At 31.3% G+C, this 19,814-nt stretch overlaps 1 protein-coding gene across 13 annotated transcripts in view; it reads right to left on the minus strand.

The window, feature by feature from the left end:
* The window catches only part of LOC100678622 (dentin sialophosphoprotein), an 860,138-nt gene that overhangs the window by 431,481 nt on the left and 408,843 nt on the right, over window positions 1-19,814 (minus strand). For all 13 annotated transcript variants that reach the window (XM_031933206.2, XM_031933240.2, XM_032601286.1 and 10 more), the window contains one exon: window positions 4,531-4,570. In XM_031933206.2, coding sequence (XP_031789066.1) covers window positions 4,531-4,570 — 40 coding nt within the window. The remainder of the gene's footprint in view (window positions 1-4,530; window positions 4,571-19,814) is intronic.

Raw genomic sequence — 19,814 nt, forward strand, 5'->3', positions numbered from 1 at the left:
CGAGTAGAGCGAAAAAAACTGCTCGAGCTGACACTGCGTATCGAGCGTACCGAGCACAATTATTAATGTGTAAGCGGCGGTGGCGGCTGCAATATAAAATCTGAAACGCGTTAATAAGCGTTCAATTTCAAAAAGCGGTAACTTTTTACTACTAAAAATTTCTGAACCGGCGGCGCAGAAACTTTTTTTTTAACTTCTACAAAAGTGGGGGTTGGCGAGCAAAGCGAGCAGTGGGGAACCCCCTAGTAATAATAAAAATTAAAATTAGAACAATATTTTAATCATAATTTTAACCGTAAACAAATTTTTACGTTATCTTTGACTATAATGAAATATCAATGACATTACACTTTGCAATAAAATGTAACAAAATCATTTATATACAAGATAAATAATAATTTTAATAAATTAAAAATAATATACTTTACTAGTCAAGAGGCTGATAGAAAAATTCATCTGCTACAAACATCTTAAAAATTGAAGAACCTGCAACAATAAAATAAATTACACAAAGTAAATGCTTAATAGAAAATACTAAAATACAAACTATTGCTTATAATAATCACTTATCTAATAATTCCATTGAAGTACTTTATTGAAGGCAGGATACGCATACATGGAACACTTGTACAATTTAACAAATTATATTCATACATGTACATATATCACTAATAATTAGAGAAAAATAATAACTATTACACAATATTATCATGCACCAACAATATATGCAATACAATTTACAATTTAAAATTAAAAAATTAAAACAAATTAAAATCTAAAATATTAACTAAATATGGAGTGTAAACTTCAATATTAAAATTGGACAAACGATCCGAATCATAAACTACATAAATATAACTATAGAATAACAGTATTAGTAATCAAAGGCAACTTCACTCAATTTGCTCAATAAATATAAATCTTATTTAACCTTAGTAACAAAATTAAGAACTATTTAGATAAGAACACAACTATTTAAGAGAGATCACACAGTAGCGCTGTCTCGTTCAACAAGTACAAAACCATAAGGCTTTTTCATTTCAGTATTGTGACCATCAATTGCATCCTAAGGCTGAGGGTCAAAAGTTTTTGTATAAAAAATGCTTTAATAAGTAAAAAACAATAATTCGACGGGTTTTGTAGTAGCTATCTAACGCAACAGTACATAAGGTATTTCGTTAAATTATAATCATGAATTTCCTGGGCCTAAAACCGAGATAATACGAAAAGCTAAATGTTTGGAATGTATTTTTTTTTCACGTTATTATTATTTATTACTTTTTGTATCAAGATCCTTTATGTTGAATAACCCAATGTCATAGAGTAGTCCATGGCTTATTGTAATACATTTTTATTTTTTACTTTCAACTTCTAATTATTGCAGCACAACTCAAAAGAATCTTTAGAGTTTAGGAGGCGTGTTTGAGTTTATAAGTTTTACACATCAACCTTTTTAATGTAATTTCTTGTAACTTTTATTAAAATTGTGCATACTCCGTGACAAGAAAATGTAGAAAGGTGCATGTGAACCTCCTTCACAGTTCATACATGGTGCTTTAAGGTTAAAAATTCAGTAAAAAATAATAAATTGAATATTCATGGAGCTTAATTTTTCATTATATTAATAAATTAATAATATTTTTCAGAAAGTACCGCAAGCAATCGCATTAAAAAAGTTGAGCTGTTAAACTTATAACCTCAAATGCGCCTCCAAAACTCCAAAGATTCTTTTGAGTCGTGTTGCAATAATTAGAAGTTGACAGTAAAAAATAAAAATATATTACAATAAGCCATGGACTACTCTATGATATTGAGTTATTCAACATAAAAAATCTTGATACAAAAAGTAATTAATAATAATAACGTAAAAAAACACATTTAAAACATTTTGCTTTTCTTATTATCTCAGTTTTAGGCATAGGAAAATTTTGATCATAATTTAATTAAATACCTTATGTACTGTTGCGTTAGATAGCCACTTCAAAACCCGTCGAATTATTGTTTCTTATTTATTAGAGCATTTTTTATAAAAAAAACTATTGACCCTCAGCCTTAGGATGAAATTGACGGTCACAATACTGAAGTGAAAAAGCTTGATAGACCGCAACAACGCGACATAAACCGTCACAAGTGTCATACAACATGTCGTAGATGGCGGGACTGTCGTACTTTGCAGTGTCTTACTGCCATTCCGGCTCCGGCATAGCCGTGGTTGCTAGACAGATGGTAGTGTTGCCACTGCGGTGACGGAAGATTAGGTTCATTACACGCAAAAAGGAACAGAAACAAATATTGACCTACCATGTTAAATTCGTATTATCCTATAGTGCAGCATTTATCAGGAATAGTTTAGTCTGTTTCCTTAGCTGGAATAATGCTATTGCGAAAAAAGTTCCGTTGATTATTATTTTCTAATCGTATCATTGACTTATAAATTGTATATGTCATTATTATTAAAATCCCTAAAATCTTTTATAAACAAATCAATTGTCATTAAAATTCAACATTATTTTTTGCTGCAGCAGATTAATACAAGTATTCGAATGAAACTGAGTAGTTTTATTTAGATTATGCAATTGACGAATCTAAAAAATTGATATGTTTCATAAGAATATGAAATTCTTCTATAAAGCATAGTCAGTATATTGAAAATACTATCCGGTAACATAACCGGTAATTAGAACAGGAAAAAAAACGATGTTTTCTCTCATCGTCAAGTCTTATCCCATTACAACTTAATGAATTTATCAACAATATTTGAAAATCTGCATACTTTGTGTGTGTATGTGTGTATATATGTGTGTGCATGTATGTGTGTTCATCAGCGAACTTTTAAATATCAGCGAGTGCCTTATGTGAAAAGCAAAGCATTTCGCTTTTAGCGATGTTTTAAAAGTAAAATTGTTAAATTTTTTTTTAACGTCACCCTGGATAATGCCACATATAATTGACCACGACTGAAAACTGGATTTGGTAAATAGACACTAACTTTGTTCAATGTTTTGCCTTGTAATTTTTTGATTGTCATTACATATCCTAATTTTACTGGAAACTGTCGTCTTGTCATTTTAAAAGGAATTTCTTCTTTTGAAGAAGTCAAATCAATCCGTGGTATTAAAACAACTTTACCAAATTGTTTACCACATATTTTATCTGCTTGTATACTGAATTGCATCATTTTCCTTACTATTAATCAAGTACCATTACAAAGCCCGAAAACAACGTATCGACTACAAAACCTACAAAAATTTTAAAGCCCAAAAATATTAAAACCCAAAATTTTCGAGGCCCAACAATTTTAAAGCCCAAAATGTTCAAGGCCCAAAATTATATCTGCCTCATAGGTGATATCTAGGTGTCAGGGACTAGGTGTCAACTCCTAGATGTTAAGTTATTGATAAAAGATGTGAATGGCTTTCTTAGGATATCGCTAAAACTTTGTTTACATATTCAATTAAGTGTCCTCTACAACGTGGTATTTTTTTTACCCCTCGAGCGTCATTATTTTTAGAGATATTGAACCTTGAAATTTTGTATTTTAACATGGGAAGCCTATACTGCAGTCCGAATTTTGAGGACGTTTAGTTGAATTGCGAAGCGTGTTTTCTTAGAATATTTTAAAAAAACTAGCTTATGGTGTAAATAGCAATACAAATCATGAAGAAAAAGTTGGATAGGGCAAACGAGGCTTTTTTTAAGGTACATCAATTCAAAGTTTTCATCTCATGCTATCAGTATATCTATATAGGTGCGCAGTGTTCCTCCTTCTTACAAGTTTTGAGAGTATTTTATACTCTAAACAATTTATATCATTATTCTAATATTTGATACTGTAAATTGGAAGGTTCTGACATTAGATAACACTGTATATTATCTTAAAAAAGAAATTTCCTAATAATAACCCTAATTGAGCACCACTGCAGCTGGTGAACTACCTTAATATAACAGTAGAAGTATATGTTAAATTAAGCTACGTGCCAAAAAATTGGCAGTGCTTTTTTTTTAATTTTTTTAGGATATTTACAGAAAAATGTGCCTGCCTATTTTTATCTAAATTGCTTCTACAATCTACGTAATCTTTGATTTATTCATTTAATTAAGTACTCAGTGCGAGAGCCAGATTATCAATGCTTGCCACTGGCTCCAGGGCTCCTCATATGCCCGTAGCGTTCCCTCTTTCCAATGCTATATGCTCGCACGCCATCTATTTGCGCTTAGCCACTAGCGCCACATAGTTGGTAACTTGCCGACGCCTCTTATATACCCGGTTGGGCCGACGTCTCAAGCAAAAATTATGAAAATCTCAATCTCCATTTTTTTTACGTCTATAACTTTGCTCTAGGGGCTTTTCGTCTTTTTGTTTGGGTATACTGGACCAGCATATTAATTTTGGCCAAGATTTAAAAAATGTTTCCACGGGTTGACGTGAAAGAACTCATACACACACGCACACATACACTTGTATGCAAATAGTATATTTAATTTACTAAAATAAATCGCTTTTAGTTTCAGTAAAAGTTTTTGACTTACTTTGTGCTGCTACGTGCGAGTGATGATGAGCGAGAACTTTCTGAAAAAAGTTATTTATAAAAATTAAATTGAATTATTTTAAAATGACAGTTGATTCAGTATTTGTATAATTCTTTTCCTTATTTTCACATACAAACCCTGCTGGAAAAAGCTGATTGAAACCGATAGAAATGGATAAGAATTGCCATCCAAGTCGATAAGATTACTTATCAGTTTGAATGGTGAATCTTAATGCCATTTTTTGCATTAGGGTTTGATAAATTGCGATATTAGTCGATTTAGGCCAATGCAGGTCGACGCAGGCCGATAAAAACTCTATGCGAAAAATTACAATTATAATCAATAGACTCAAAATCTTGAAATTTATAAATTTCTATTGCAATTTTTCGCATGGAGTTTTTATTAACCTACATCAACCTTTATCAACTTATATCGACTAATACCGCAATTTTTTAAGCCCTAATGCAAAAATTGACATTAAAATTCACTATTTAAGTCGATAAGATTTCTCATTGACTTCTATCAACTTTTTCCAAGAGGTAATATGGTCTCTACCCTTTCTTGTTTTTTTATATTTTAAAGAGGCTTCGGCGTTTAGTCTCGTACCACGTGAGGGTCACCGTGGGGGTATATATAACGTGAATGGTTATCGCTGCTTTTTTTAAGATTTATACGTATTAGAGTAATGTCGAAGTAGAAAAGTAAGAAACACTGTATGAGTTGCCAGAAAACAGCAATAAAAAAATTAATTGGATTCACCAAGGTACCTTGTATAGATATAACGCCTCTGGTCGCTGTAAAACTGGCAACGTTGCGCCAACTATACTTCTCTCCTGCACATGTGCTCGACTCGATCCCGCCGCGTGCGTATTATTGTTTTTGTAATCTAAAATTATCCAAAAATGCCATACAATATCCGAGGAGTTGTGGGTAAACGGAAAGGAAAATTTATCAAGAAAAAGGATAAGGATAGAATGGCGAAAGTGTTGGCAGCCCCGGCTGAAAAATAGCAAGACGCAGCTGCCATTCGTAAAGAATATTCTGATTGCGGCTTTTTATATCTAATAAGATATTTTTTATAGGAAAATAATTTAGCAATCGCTCCAGGATCATTTTTGTATACATGGGCGATCACTTTCTGATTTATTTATTGCGATATATCATTCTTCCCGTTCAGATCGTTTGAACTGTACGCCATCTAATCGATGCCAAATTTACGGCGCATGCGCATTAGCAGTAGTTAGAACAAACTATTTTCATTTTCTGTACTTTTCTCGCAATTTTCTATTTATTTAAGTCGTCAACCCTATTTTTTACGTAACTATTAGATTCCTCGGAATCAAAACTATCCTTATATATTTGATTTATGGGGACTTCGATTTCTGTTCTGAAGTGTTAATCGAATTTTATAAGTTGTCCCATAAGACTACTTGTTAAATTGAGAAATTTTGGCAGCGATTTCCTCGGAAATGACATCGTCAACTATAATATTTCTTTTTCGCAAATGAATCTGATATACTTTATTTAGATTATCCTTGAGTTTCGGAGCATTCCGAAATCTATACTATAAGTGCCGAAGCCTCCTTAATTATAACAATCCTTCTTGCTCAATCAAAGTTTTTTATTATTATTACAGCTATTATCAATATTCAGCAAATTAGAAGTGCGCCGTAATTAGACAAGAAATTTTGATGATGCGAGTGAAAATTTATTTTATGCGAAAGAGTATCTTTTTGAAATACTCAAGATATTTGTACGCTAAATTAATGGCGAGCATACTGATATTTGAATAAGAAGAAACGTATCTTGTATGGCACTTAAATGCCTAATTTTATTCAAATACTATGCACACTGGAGCGAAATATATTCTGCACATGAGACGGTCACCAAGACAATCAGAAACTGAGTGTGACCAGATGCCGCATGTATATTACGTTCAAAGAATATGAAATGCCAGAAAGGTCCAAGAAGGTTTTGGTTGTGGGCATTTTCAATAAAAGGGCTCAATATTTAACAAATACACAGTTTACGTAGCTCTAAGCAGAATTGCGTCTTGGACCCATACGTGCGTTCAGCGCTAGGCGATGTCGACAACGAGAGTGAGAGCTAGATCGGGCGAGGCGATTATTGAATGTCCGATAAGGATTATCCCCCCTTCCCTACGCTATTACTAGGAAAATTCGTTTTATTCCTTACATGTAGCTGGACTCGGTTTCTGACTGTCAAATTGGTCGTTCCGTGTAGAAAGTTTATTTCCCGCCAATGTACAAAGTGACGCGGAGACTGAGAGATCATGTCAGTTCGGAGTTTACAAATTGAATGCTTAAATCTTGACGTGAATGCCCTTTTGAACAGAAATACGTGTTTTTATTAGGTATTTTTTGCCTGTAATTATTTCATAATAAAAATATGTTATTCTCTATGTACTAATTTGGGATTGAGATTTAGATAAAATGCATGTAATAAAATTACGTGATACAAATTTGTGCTGAAATAGCGTAAAAATTAGGTGCTTTAAAATAAAATATATAGTCTTAATAAATATAACTTTTCATACATCATGTTCCTACTAATGGAGTTACCACGCAGAAGACAACACTAAAAATCGGTCATATCTATTAATTAACAAAATATACCCTTCAGAATAAATAAATGGTTACATTAATGAAAAATAAAAAATTCTCCAACCAAGATTTGAACCCAGAACCTTGGCGTGGTAATCCAATGCGCTACTTACTGAGCCATTTGCTCTCTGCGAAAGTTTATATATAAAAGCAATCCATCTATGTAGATTTTCATTTTTATTATCATTCTTTTTCGTAAAAATAAATTTTCTTTTTGAAATAGAAATAAATAATAAATTCTATTTATTCTAATTATTCTATTTCTGACATTGCAGAACATTGCAGATGCTCCTAATGGGCTTAGCTCTAGTCCTCCAGATGCATTACCAGAGGATGAGTCTGCTGTAGCATTGGATGACGGCTCATGGAGTTTGAGTGTTACACCTAAGGGAACACCCAATGACTCGAAGGCAGATATCTCGTTAGACAAAACGGACGATATATACTCATACCAGTCGGGCGGTTATCCATCGGACGACATAATTTTACTCGAAAGACTGTGTCGAATGGGGTACTTTAAGGGTAGATACCACTTGGAAGAGATAATGTATTTGGAAAATATTCGAACATCTCAGCTGTCGCCAATACTGGATAAATTTAGGGATGTTTTAATTACCTGCGAAAGCGAAGATCCAGCAATGGCTCTTTTTTATTCTCAGCCCGCTTCTCGGTAGTGACTAGCTAGATCACTTTCTATTAATTGTAAATTGTACATAGTTTTGCGCATAATTTTTATTGTTATATTTTTTTGCCATTTGTTTTCATACAATACTCTGAATCAAATGGAAGAAAAATTTGTATTATCTTTTTTATTAATCCTCATAGGGAAACACCGAAAAGCGTTATTATAAATTCAACGAAAAGAACAAGAAGAAAGATAATTGATAAATATTACTTACAGAGAAATGGAAAGACACCTTCAATTAGAATGGGAGAAACAAACGTCTTAGGAGTTGCAAGCCCAACGACAAAAGGAACAAGATATTCTCTTAAAACTTAAAACAAAAAATTAGTCCTTAACAATTCAACTTAACTCACTGGTAATCTTATATTCATCACTAATAGTAGCATTAAAATTTGGAATTATTGTTTGATAATTATTGTCTCAAATAAATTTATCTTTTCTCAGAATAAGAAAGTCAAGGAATTGTCTCGGAAACTCGGAGCTACGCGCGTTGACTTGTCCACGATTAAAACGACGATTGGCGGTATGCGAACGTCCTAACTGTTGCTTAATTTAAAAAGTGGAAAGAAAAATTCATCGCCAACTACAGGTGAAATAATAAATAATGATCGTCACCCGCCAGAGGAACGTGGCAAGAATTGCTTTCACATTGAAGGATATTATATTGGAATCTTGGACAGCAAAATTTATGTTTGGTTATGAAAAATGTTTATTACTTACAAAATAGGCGTTTAAAGTCTTAGCTTTACGTTGTTTTAATAACATGAAATAATTTTTATACTTTTGATTCGCTTTTTCAAATAGTAGCTAATGAATTGGTTGTTAATTCTCATTTTAGGTGCAGTTGAAAATGCTGCAGTAATTATACAATAATAAATCGATGCGCTCCTCCAGGTGATGCTGTGTATGCAGGCAATGCCTGTATTAGAGTTCCATGTTCAGAGTAAGAAAGACACACGATCATTGTATCTTGTGCGTATGGGAACAAGAGAACAAACTAAGATACGGGCAAAGTTAACAAATTACATACGACATAAAGAAATGTACTTGGTTTTACTGATATGCAAAATTTGTACATACATAATTTGTTGTTCGAATGAAAACACTGTTGTTTTCATTCACTTGTTGATCAAATAAATACATTACTTTTCATATAAATAACTAAAGCTATTTTTTGTTCTAGAGGGTTATCTAATACTATTACATCTGAAGCTAGATCGTTGTACAATATCCATTCATCATTTCCTGAATATGTACAAGCCTAGTAATGTGCCAACACTTTTGATTCACTTTTACTTTTTGAATCACCTTTGAAAGCAATTACTCCTTTGAGTTCAAAATCATGGTATTTTAAAATAATCGCTTTCGGTATTTCACTAAAATCTGTTTTGTATGTTACGTTTGCTATATTTTTTACACTTCTATGTATGAAACCAGCATTCCTTTCTTCATGCAAAAATTCCAAATCAATGACAAAATAACTAGAAAGTTCATAGACTGTCTTTAAAGTTCTTTCAGCGCATTCCATACAAACTGTGATAGAGTTATGTAAATCATCCTGGAGATATGTATCCAAATATTTTATACCACCATCGAAAAATTGCGAGGCCGACACAGACCTATTAAAAAATTCTAATTTCTTGTTATACCCACAAGATGAGCAGTTCAAATTTTTTACGACAGTAGGTAATGGCTTCATTAATTTTTCCAATAAACTTCCTACATTGTCCCTGCAGTCGATAACATTAGAATCTTTAGAGTTTTGAGCATTTTGATACAAGAAATATAGAATATTACTTCTACAATTATACACATTATTACGATTAAAATTATTATCGCAGTAATCAATTATGCAGTTAAAAATATTAGGGCAGTAGTTATTTCGTTTTTGTGCTATATGTTGTTTAAAACTATCACTTTCAAGGTACATTGTAATCACAATTTCTAAAACGCTGTCAAAAGGACAAGTGTTTTCAAAACGCAATTCTTTTGGACTACTGTTTATGCTATAAATCTTTCGCCCCAATCTATTTCCATTCAGAATTAATTTACGATTTTTATTATCAGTTTCGTTTTTAATAGAAAAGCTTGAAATGTCATTGTTAAATGCAAAACTTAGATCGCTGTCTGAAATAACGCTATTTTCTGTGATCGACTTACTTTCTATTGGTATTTTTTCTTTGCAGCTATTTGCTAAACTTGAATTCGTTTCTTCTAATAACTTAATGTGTGTGTGTGTGAAATTGAAACTGGTTTTTCAATGCGACTTTTACTTTTATGTATTTCATCATTACCTGTATTTTTTTAAGGAGTAAATTTCTTACTTTTAAAAATTGATTTACTTTTATTACATCTTCCAAAATAAATCGAAGCAATTGTTTTGAACGAACGTTTTGTTTTCGTTTTTTGAAGTATGCTTCTGATCTAGCAGACGTTCCAACATCATTTGGCGATTTAAAATTATTTTTCATAACATTAGTCCAAGAAACAAAACTGTAGCATAAGTTCCGAAAGTTTTTAATAAACTGTGGACAGTATAAATAGTTAGCTTTGTCACTTAATTCATTAGAAGTATTGCTGAGAGAAATTCCTTTCTCAAAAATTGCATGAATATAGTTTGTGATCGAATCTTTATTTTGATAAGTTTCTTCATCCTGAATTTCATCGTTACTTGTATTTCATATCTTTTCAGCAAGCGCAACAAATGTATCGATTCTGTATCTATAGGTTTTGAAAATATTTATTAATCTCCTACGATTGCATTCAGAATCCTCTTCAGAAATAGTACTATAGCAAATGACGACAATTGATATAACTATATTTTCAAATTCTTGCAAATTTTCTACCTGCGTCAAATGTCCTACAGTTCTTACGAAAAAATCCACAATCGTTAAATTCATTTTATCGAAACACTCCCATTTTCTCATTGTGTGTATTAGATGAGCAACATCATGACGATAATCAAGTTGGCAAAGTCTTCTCTTTATTAGTCAGTATTTTAAAACAATAATTATTATACATTTTACAAATCATCTTATTAAAAGCTAGCGTGATACCGTTTTATAATGCTAATGAATCGTCAGTCGAAATTTCTCTAGGTATTTTTGCTCCTGTTTCAATCCATTTCTCTAAGAACTCTTTGATAAATAACACATGATGAATGCTTGAGATCACTTGAAGCAATGGAACTATTTTTTGTACAGCCAATAACTAATACGTAGTAAAACAAAATTTTGCCTGAACACGATAAATACTTTTTGACTACACCACCCGTTGCATCAATGGATAGGGGTAAGATACTGCTCTGTACATTATTCCAAAATGTTATTTATGTTAATGACCAGTACCAAACATATAATGGAAATAATAATAATTTTCTTATGCTGCATGCTTCGATAAACTTTTTATTCGTTATTGATAATCCTTTATATTCAGAATAACCACTGGCTTTATTCAATGTCTCTTCTCCTTATTTTTTAAGTGTACATGTGCTGTTTAAGTTAGAAGGTTCAAATTCAATGTCCAATTGACCCATTTTTTCTTCTCTATATTCAGTGGGTGTTTTGGACTTTAGAATTTCTCCTACTTCTTTTCGTCTTTTTCCAGTTAGTCTTCTTTTTTTGAGTGGGGAATTTCATGTGTTGAAAAAGTACTGACCTGTATTTTTAAGTATTCATCATAAATTTTGTCATTGATACTATCACTTTCACCAGAAACACTTGTCCCACAGTCGTTGCAATAGCCTTTGAATTTAAAAGAATTTTTTGTCAAATAACAACTTGGTATGCGATAGATGCAAGGTACATTTTGCGACCTTTTTATTTCATCTTTCAATTCATTGTCCCAATCAGCCTGCTTTTTTCTAGTTGTTCAATCAATTAATTTATTGATTTGAATTGCGATTTCGAAATTTAGTGAGTCACATCCATGAGGATTACAAGTATCAGCAACACAAAAATCAGGATCTGCATCCTTTTCAATTACTTTTCTTTTTTTACTCGGTATGTGGAAATGGCTTTCTAAGTTTGTTTTACAATCATGCCTGTTTGTATAGACATATAAGTATAAAGAGAATGCACTCATTTTGAGATGTAATGCCACCTTAATTTCGTTCCACACAGAATCATTTTTACTTTTTAATGTTCTATCTCGATGGAAAATTTTCCAATCTTTTAATCTTTTTTCTAGGAATTGTGGCGGAAATTTGGGTTCACGCGGCATGATTTCTTTTGTCGAAACCTTTTTTGTTATTTTATCAACACGCACTCATACGATTAATTCACATTTACTATAACGTTTATTCGTACAATCGTATGTCTACTTTTATAGCGATAAATAAAAACTTCCTACAACCATTTTTCGCAACAACTTCACCTTTTTTCTGACAACACGTTTCGTTTCAGTTTGTTTTTATCTTAATCCTGACAAATCACTGCTTATATACTACGAAATTGTTCCTATAAGTCTGTATATTAACGTTAATATAAATAAAAAAGTTTGTACCCGCAATTATGGTCTATGCCAGTCAATACAAGTATAGGCCGTTGTCGCGAGCGTTAGAACGAACCTTTCGCTAAATTCGTGTAGGAACATGTCTATATTAACTGGAATAAAATCACTATATTTTTGCACGTGATCTTGTACCCCAAGCTGATCACTTGTATCATGGGTGGGCCATTTTAATCAAACCAGTCTAATAACTCCTAAATTAAGCCATGAACAGAAAAATTGTTCAGATGAAAGTTGTCCAGGATCAAGGGGGACATCTTTTTGTGCAATTAGTTTTGACCTTTAACTCAAATTTCAAGGTCATTTGAAGGTCAATTTTTTTTAAAAATAGGAACCCCTGTTTTTGATAGCAGATTCGGAAAGAACAGGAAATTTTACGTCCGAAACGGTATTTCAAAATTATTTTCATGACCTTCACAAGGTCATTTCAAGGTCAAATGTTAAGAAATACTGTAATTGAAATAAAATTATTTACCTTGAAAACAAAATAATTCCCTAATTTCAGCGCTACCCAGGAACAACGACGTGAACGTATTAGGATTATGTTCCCCTTGGGGTGCTTTTTTAATGTGAGTCCCCTCGCCTCTCACTGGGGTGCTTGTTTACTGCGAGTCCCCTTGCCTCTCACTAGGATGCTCGTTTAACATTCGTTAACAAATTTTTAGTGGTCAAAAGTAAATTTTGAAGTAAACATGATAATTTTAAATATCTGAGTTCTTAATGGGAGTGGGAAATGGAACGTTAAAAATCAATGTTGTTAATTCATTCACGGTCGAAGCAGGGTCAAGTAAAAGTTTAACGTTTCAAAAGCGTAAAAAATGGTTAAACAATAAAGGTAGGATGTTAAAAAATACATTATTTAAGATAAAATATTAAACAGCATTTTGCTTTTGTAATATTAAAAAAAAATTGTAATAATTGTATTTGCCAAAGTACATCATTTCCAGTTTAGATGTTTTTTTTTTTTAAGTTGAATTTCTTTAATCTAATATGAATTGTAACGATTGTTCTCACGCTGTCTTCAATTTAAATCACAATGTCTTAACGTAAGAAAATAAGAAGTTACAAATTTGATTTAAAAATTATAAAATTCCTCCTTTTTTGTTGTCACTTTCTTATTTTGGTTTAGTTTCAATTTCAATAAAGAGTGAATGTAAATAAAATAGTTTTTCTTATTATAAACAAAATTTTCAACATGGGCGATTATCAATCCAATGAAATTGTTGATATGATAATGATCTTAGGCGAAACCGAAAACAATGCCAGAGCCGCGGTGCGACTCTACGCTGAACGCTTTCCTCTAAGAAGGCGTCCTACTCACGACACATTACTCAGATTACTTCGAAGAGCTCGTGATGGACATCTTCGTCGTCAACGCAGACACCACGAATACAACGAAAATGATCCTAATGTTATAGCCGCCTTAGCGGCTGTTCATCTCAATCCACAAATTAGTAGTCGACAAATTGAAAGAGAAATCTGTATACCACGAAGAACAGCATTGAGAATTCTCAATAATCTCCACTATCACAATTACCACATAAGATTAGTTCATGAGCTGAGGCCACACCATTTTCTAATGCGTATTAACTTTTGCCAGTGGGCTTTAGGAGTTTTACAAAATGATCCAGATTTTTTCAGATTTGTTATGTTTTCTGACGAGGCTATATTTCGCAGTGATGGTCAATTAAATAGGCACAATAGTCACTACTGGTCACCTGTAAATCCCCACTGGTACAGGGCTATTGACCATCAAAACCGATGGAGTTTAATGGTGTGGTGTGGGATCATTAATGATTACCTGATTGGGCCATATTTTTTCGGTCAAAATGTTAACCAGAATAGCTATTTGGCATTGCTCAGAGATCGACTGCCAGAGCTTTTAGAGGATGTTGACTTTCGGACGTTTCGGACGTAAAATTTCCTGTTCTTTCCGAATCTGCTATCAAAAATAGGGGTTCCTATTTTAAAAAAAAAATTGACCTTCAAATGACCTTGAAATTTGAGTTCAAGGTCAAAACTAATTGCACAAAAAGATGTCCCCCTTAATCCTGGAAAACTTTCATCTGACCAATTTTTCTGTTCATGGCTTAATTTAGAAGTTATTAGACTAGTTTGATTAAAATGGCCCACCCTGTATATCTAGAAACTTTTATTTGCAAGCAATGATAGATCTCAAACAGTATCGTATTATGTACAGTAAACTTTAACTCCGTATACGACTTGGGATTTTTGGGATATGAATCTGATATTTGCGTGCATGTGTATGCTATAATTTATTAACAATGGGTAAAAGAGGAAAAAATGTGTAGTGTCGCATGAAGAACGAATCGAAGAAATGAGAAAACATGAAATTTTTGACGCTGGTCGTAAATTAAAAAATGAACGTGATCCAGTATGGCAGCTTATTTGTGATAATATAGAGCAAAGAGATTCAGAGAAGAAAATCGATGTGCGTAATCTATACAGATATGTTACACTGCACCTACAGGAAATTTTGATATCACGACACCAATCACGGTAAATTCTTTGAAACCAGATGAAATAGACGAAGAGGGCATGTTGTTAAAAATACGAAAAAATGTATTTTATGCACCAGGAATAAGAGAGTTATGTACTTCTCCTCTGACAGTATTTCACTGGACAGTAGAAGCTATAGATTTTTCAAAGGATTTAACCAATGATGCAAAGTACATTATTTCTTTGATAGGATCATTTTGCAAGCCATTCATGGCACCAGATGGCTCGATTAGTGATCAAACAATAAGCTTGTATGCATTAGGTACGGAAAGGTCTGAAGAATTTGTACCTTTATGTCAAATGTCGACTGAAGATTCTTCCGTATCATTATTATCTCAATTTTTCGGTGAATGTATAGGAAGCGGATTAAAAATTCCCAGTTATTTATTGATAGATTATTATCATAATCATTATATAACAGCGAATGAAGTATTTAATTTATACTTGTCATATGAAGATTATTTAGTGATGTGCTACAAGTATTTAAGCAAAGAAGTTTCAGATTTACCAAAAGTCATCATTAATGCAAACATAAGTCTTTTACTAGTAAAAGTGAAGCACTGGGAAAGTATGATGATTGCTGTACAAACTCCATCTGTAAAAAAATTAATTTATTACAGTATAATCGTGTTAAGTTTACAAGAAAATCTAGATCACTTTCAACAATCATTAAAAAGTATTTTTATTGTATTTCATAGCGAATTCAAAAATTCACTTACACATCAGGATTGCAACTCAATCATATTGAAAATTAAACAGTTGGATCTCGAAAAAAATTATAATATTGAAGATACGACAGCAGAAGAAAAATTCAAATTATCGAATTTTTAACATCTGCCTACTACAGTAATAAAGAAGTTTAATAAATAAGTTTCAAGATTTTGTAGAAGAGTCAGCAAATTTTCCAATGGAAAAAACCAAACGTGAATTTTTCAATAATCTCCAAAAATATGCCCAAAATTTTAACAGCAAGGAATTCCATTTATCTAGGATTAAATTGCTTGAGAAACTGTGTAATTCCGTACACACAAAATTCTGTTGGACTAAATCTATGGGCGAATTCCTAGACAAAATTATGCCATCAACTATTATCGAGAAGTTTGAATGTGAGCAGTGCAGTTTTATTACATATCAACATGCAACTTTGATCAAAATGCTTAACACGGAAATAATATCTAATTTATTTGAAAATATTATAAAACATCTTCATGTACCACAATCATGTCAAAAATGTGATCATACAATTTTTATAACTGACATTAATATAAATATTATTAATTGATATTGAAGATTTAAAAAAAATACAACATCATGTTCGGTGTATATTTCAATAGAAAAACAGACATTTATTTTAATAGGGATAATATGATTTGAAGAACCAATAGAGGACAATACATCTAGACATTATTTTGCTTACTGTAAGAATATTTAAGGATTTTGGATGAAGTATGATGACAGTGAGGATTCAATAAAACCAGTCAAAATCATTGATCAAACCATTACAATAAATGGAGCAATCCTTATTTATATCGAGTACAGTAATGAAACATGCTAAAGAAAGGTCAGTATATAGATTTAAATAACTTAGAATGAGCGTATACTGCGAAAAATGAATTAATAAATTAAGAATAATTTTTAGGTTTCATGAACTCAAAGGAGTAATTGTAGTAATTGAGAAAGAGATTATTTTTAAAGACCATGATTTTGAACTCAAAGGAGTAATTGCTTTCGAAGGTGATTCAAAAAGTAAAAGTGAATCAAAAGTGTTGGCACATTACAAGGCTTGTACATATTCAGGAAATGATGAATGGATATTGTACAACGATCTAGCTACAGATGTAATAGCATTAGATAGCCCTCCAGAACAAAAATAGCTTTAGTTATTTATATAAAAAGTAATGTATTTATTTGATCAACAAGTGCGCATCGTGTGTCTTTCTTACTCTGAACATGGAACTCTAATACAGGCATTGCCTGCATACACAGCACCACCTGGAGGAGCGCATCTATTTATTATTGTATAATTACTGCAGCATTTTCAACTGCACCTAAAATGAGAATTAACAACCAATTCATTAGCTACTATTTGAAAAAGCGAATCAAAAGTATAAAAATTATTTCATGTTATTAAAACAACGTAAAGCTAAGACTTTAAACGCCTATGTTGTAAGTAATAAATTAATTACTTTAGTATTATACATGTAATAAATATCCTGAATACTGCCCTACTGAAAAAGCTTCAATGAAAATCAGATGATTTCCAGATGATTTTCAATGGAAAAGCATGCCGATTTCGTATTCGATTAGCAGATGATTTTCAGATGAAAAGCATGTAACCTTTTATTACTTTAAAAAATTATGTTTTGGATTTATATTTGCTATAATTTAATAAACTTTTTAAACATTATTGTTATTATTATTTTGATTATAATGGTCATAATGCTAGATTGTTCGCGTTTGCTATTTCGAAATAATTATTCAAAAATACTGTTGATATTTAGTGATAAATTCTATCGTTGGCAAAGATTAATAGAATCTTTTTGAATATTATTTATATAATTTAAAAATTGTAAATTTCTGATTTTAATAACTTTTCAATAAGTGTACAATCATAATAAAAATTTTAATTAATAGAGAGAGAAAACCAGTATCAGGAAGTTTATTTGTCGTTAGGAGTACTAAATAAGTATTTGGTAAATTTGTATGTTTTTTATTACAAAATATATTTCATCTATATACGATGCTCTTTTGATATTAGTAATGTAACATATTTAGTAATGGCAAGATGTACATATTTCGAAGAACTTTCATGAAAATACAAATACTTTTTTTATACGCTCCGGGTGCGTTCAATCGCATTTTCCGCCCCCTGCATAAAAAAATAACGTTCGATACACGTGCGGAAAGTTGCTTCTACACTCGTGAGATTGTCACCCTCGCTTTTCTCGGGCAACAAACCACTCACTCGTGTAGAATCAACTTTTGCGCACTTGTATCGAAATATACTATTAATATCCGTAGTATCTATAACGGTAGGATTCTCTTCTCTATTGATAAATCTCAGGTGAGATCTCACCTAAGATCTTATGACAAAATCTCATCTGACCGAATGCGTGAAGTAACTAAGTTCTGTGGGAAAAAATCTAACTGTAGAACCGTGTTTTTTATGCGTTTCCGACGATTTTGAATCGTTCTACATATCTGCTGAATGTAGATTTTGAAAGTTTTTATTCATAAAAAATTTACTTATATTGAACTATACATCTACATGTGAATATTTTTATAGAATCACGTCACTGGTTATAAATGACACACAGAGATCGACTGTTCTTTATAATAGAAGATAAGTATGATTTATTTTGTGCTTAGCATACATTTCTAACGTTAATTCCCAATTATAGCTTTATTGAATTTAAAATATTTCTGATTTTCGAAATAAATTTATAGAGTAACGGTCGTGGTGCACTGAGTAATCAAAGTAAAATTAAAGAAATTATTGTACTAATATCACATGAGAACAACGCAAAATTATTCACTAGTCTTAACGTGTAATGAAATAGTATACAAATTTTTTAACTTTACTCAAGAATAGTAAAATAAGGGCAATTATCACATGACAGTTTGCGTTTGTGGTGCAAATTTAAATATAACAAATGAAACACAGTGCCATGAAGACCACTGCGAAAGTGTGAACGAAAGCAGTTGAGTAAAAATTGTTATATATAGTAGCACGTTTCTACACAATTTGTAAAACATTTGTATAAAAATTAGATGTATAGTTCAATATAAGTAAATTGTTGATGAATAAAAACTTTCTAAATGTACATTCAGCAGATATGTAGAACGATTTAAAATCGTCTGAAACGCATAAAAAACACGGTTCTACAGTTAGATTTTTACCCACAGAATTTTTTTAGAGAACTTAGAGTTGCTCAAGTAAGCATGTATGTAAAATATGCACATATATCTATGTGTCGCATATGATTTATAAAATAATTCAGATTCAAAATACGAAAAAACATATTTGCTATATTTTTTTGAGAAGATTATTATTCACAGCATCCGACATATCTAGACCAATCTTACTATGTTGTATGGTATATGTATACATATACATTATTAGTAAATAATAACTAAAAGAAGGACATAAATATATATAATTGTATATCTGTATGTAAATATTGCTGATTTATGTGAAATGTTTCATGACCCGGTCACTTTTCGTAAACCATTTTTTTATTAAAAAAAATAACTAAATTCAATTTTTTTGCGGTAGTATGTGTTTATGTTTTTGCTACATATCTATCATGTAATAATTGTCATTCCAGAATGATTCACTAGTTCTGGTAAATTTTTACAAAATTGTTCATTTTATTGTTTTAATATAGTGTAGACTAGCGTGGTCACCTCCCTCCTAACGTCGCTCGGTTGATTATGTGTGTATATATATATATATATATATATATATATATATATATATATATATATATATATATATATATATATATATATATATATATACCTCTGAAGAAGATTAAAAAGTAATAAAAGTAAATAGATTATTATAATAACTACAAAAAATTATAAAGTAACACTATTAAAAACTTTAATAAATTTTTAATAACAAAATTGGATGCCATGTTCGATTTCAATTTCGATGAATTATCAATTATGGAGAATGATTGAGGTAGCATGAGTGAAATATGTGAATTCTGTAATGTTAAACATTTCAAATTTTAAATATTACGTGATAAGAAGTTTTCTAATTGTTGGAATAGAGGAAACGTTGTATTATCTGACAATATCACTTATCCTTAACGTTTAAAAGAATTAGTTTCTGAAAATACTGACAAAAGCAAACACTTTTTAAATAATATTAGACAAAATAATAATACACGAAGTCAAAATGAAAGAACAAAATCGTTTGAAGAACTACAACGTTGAGT

The sequence above is a fragment of the Nasonia vitripennis genome, assembly GCF_009193385.2.
Source record: "Nasonia vitripennis strain AsymCx chromosome 1 unlocalized genomic scaffold, Nvit_psr_1.1 chr1_random0004, whole genome shotgun sequence".
NCBI lineage: Eukaryota > Metazoa > Arthropoda > Insecta > Hymenoptera > Pteromalidae > Nasonia > Nasonia vitripennis.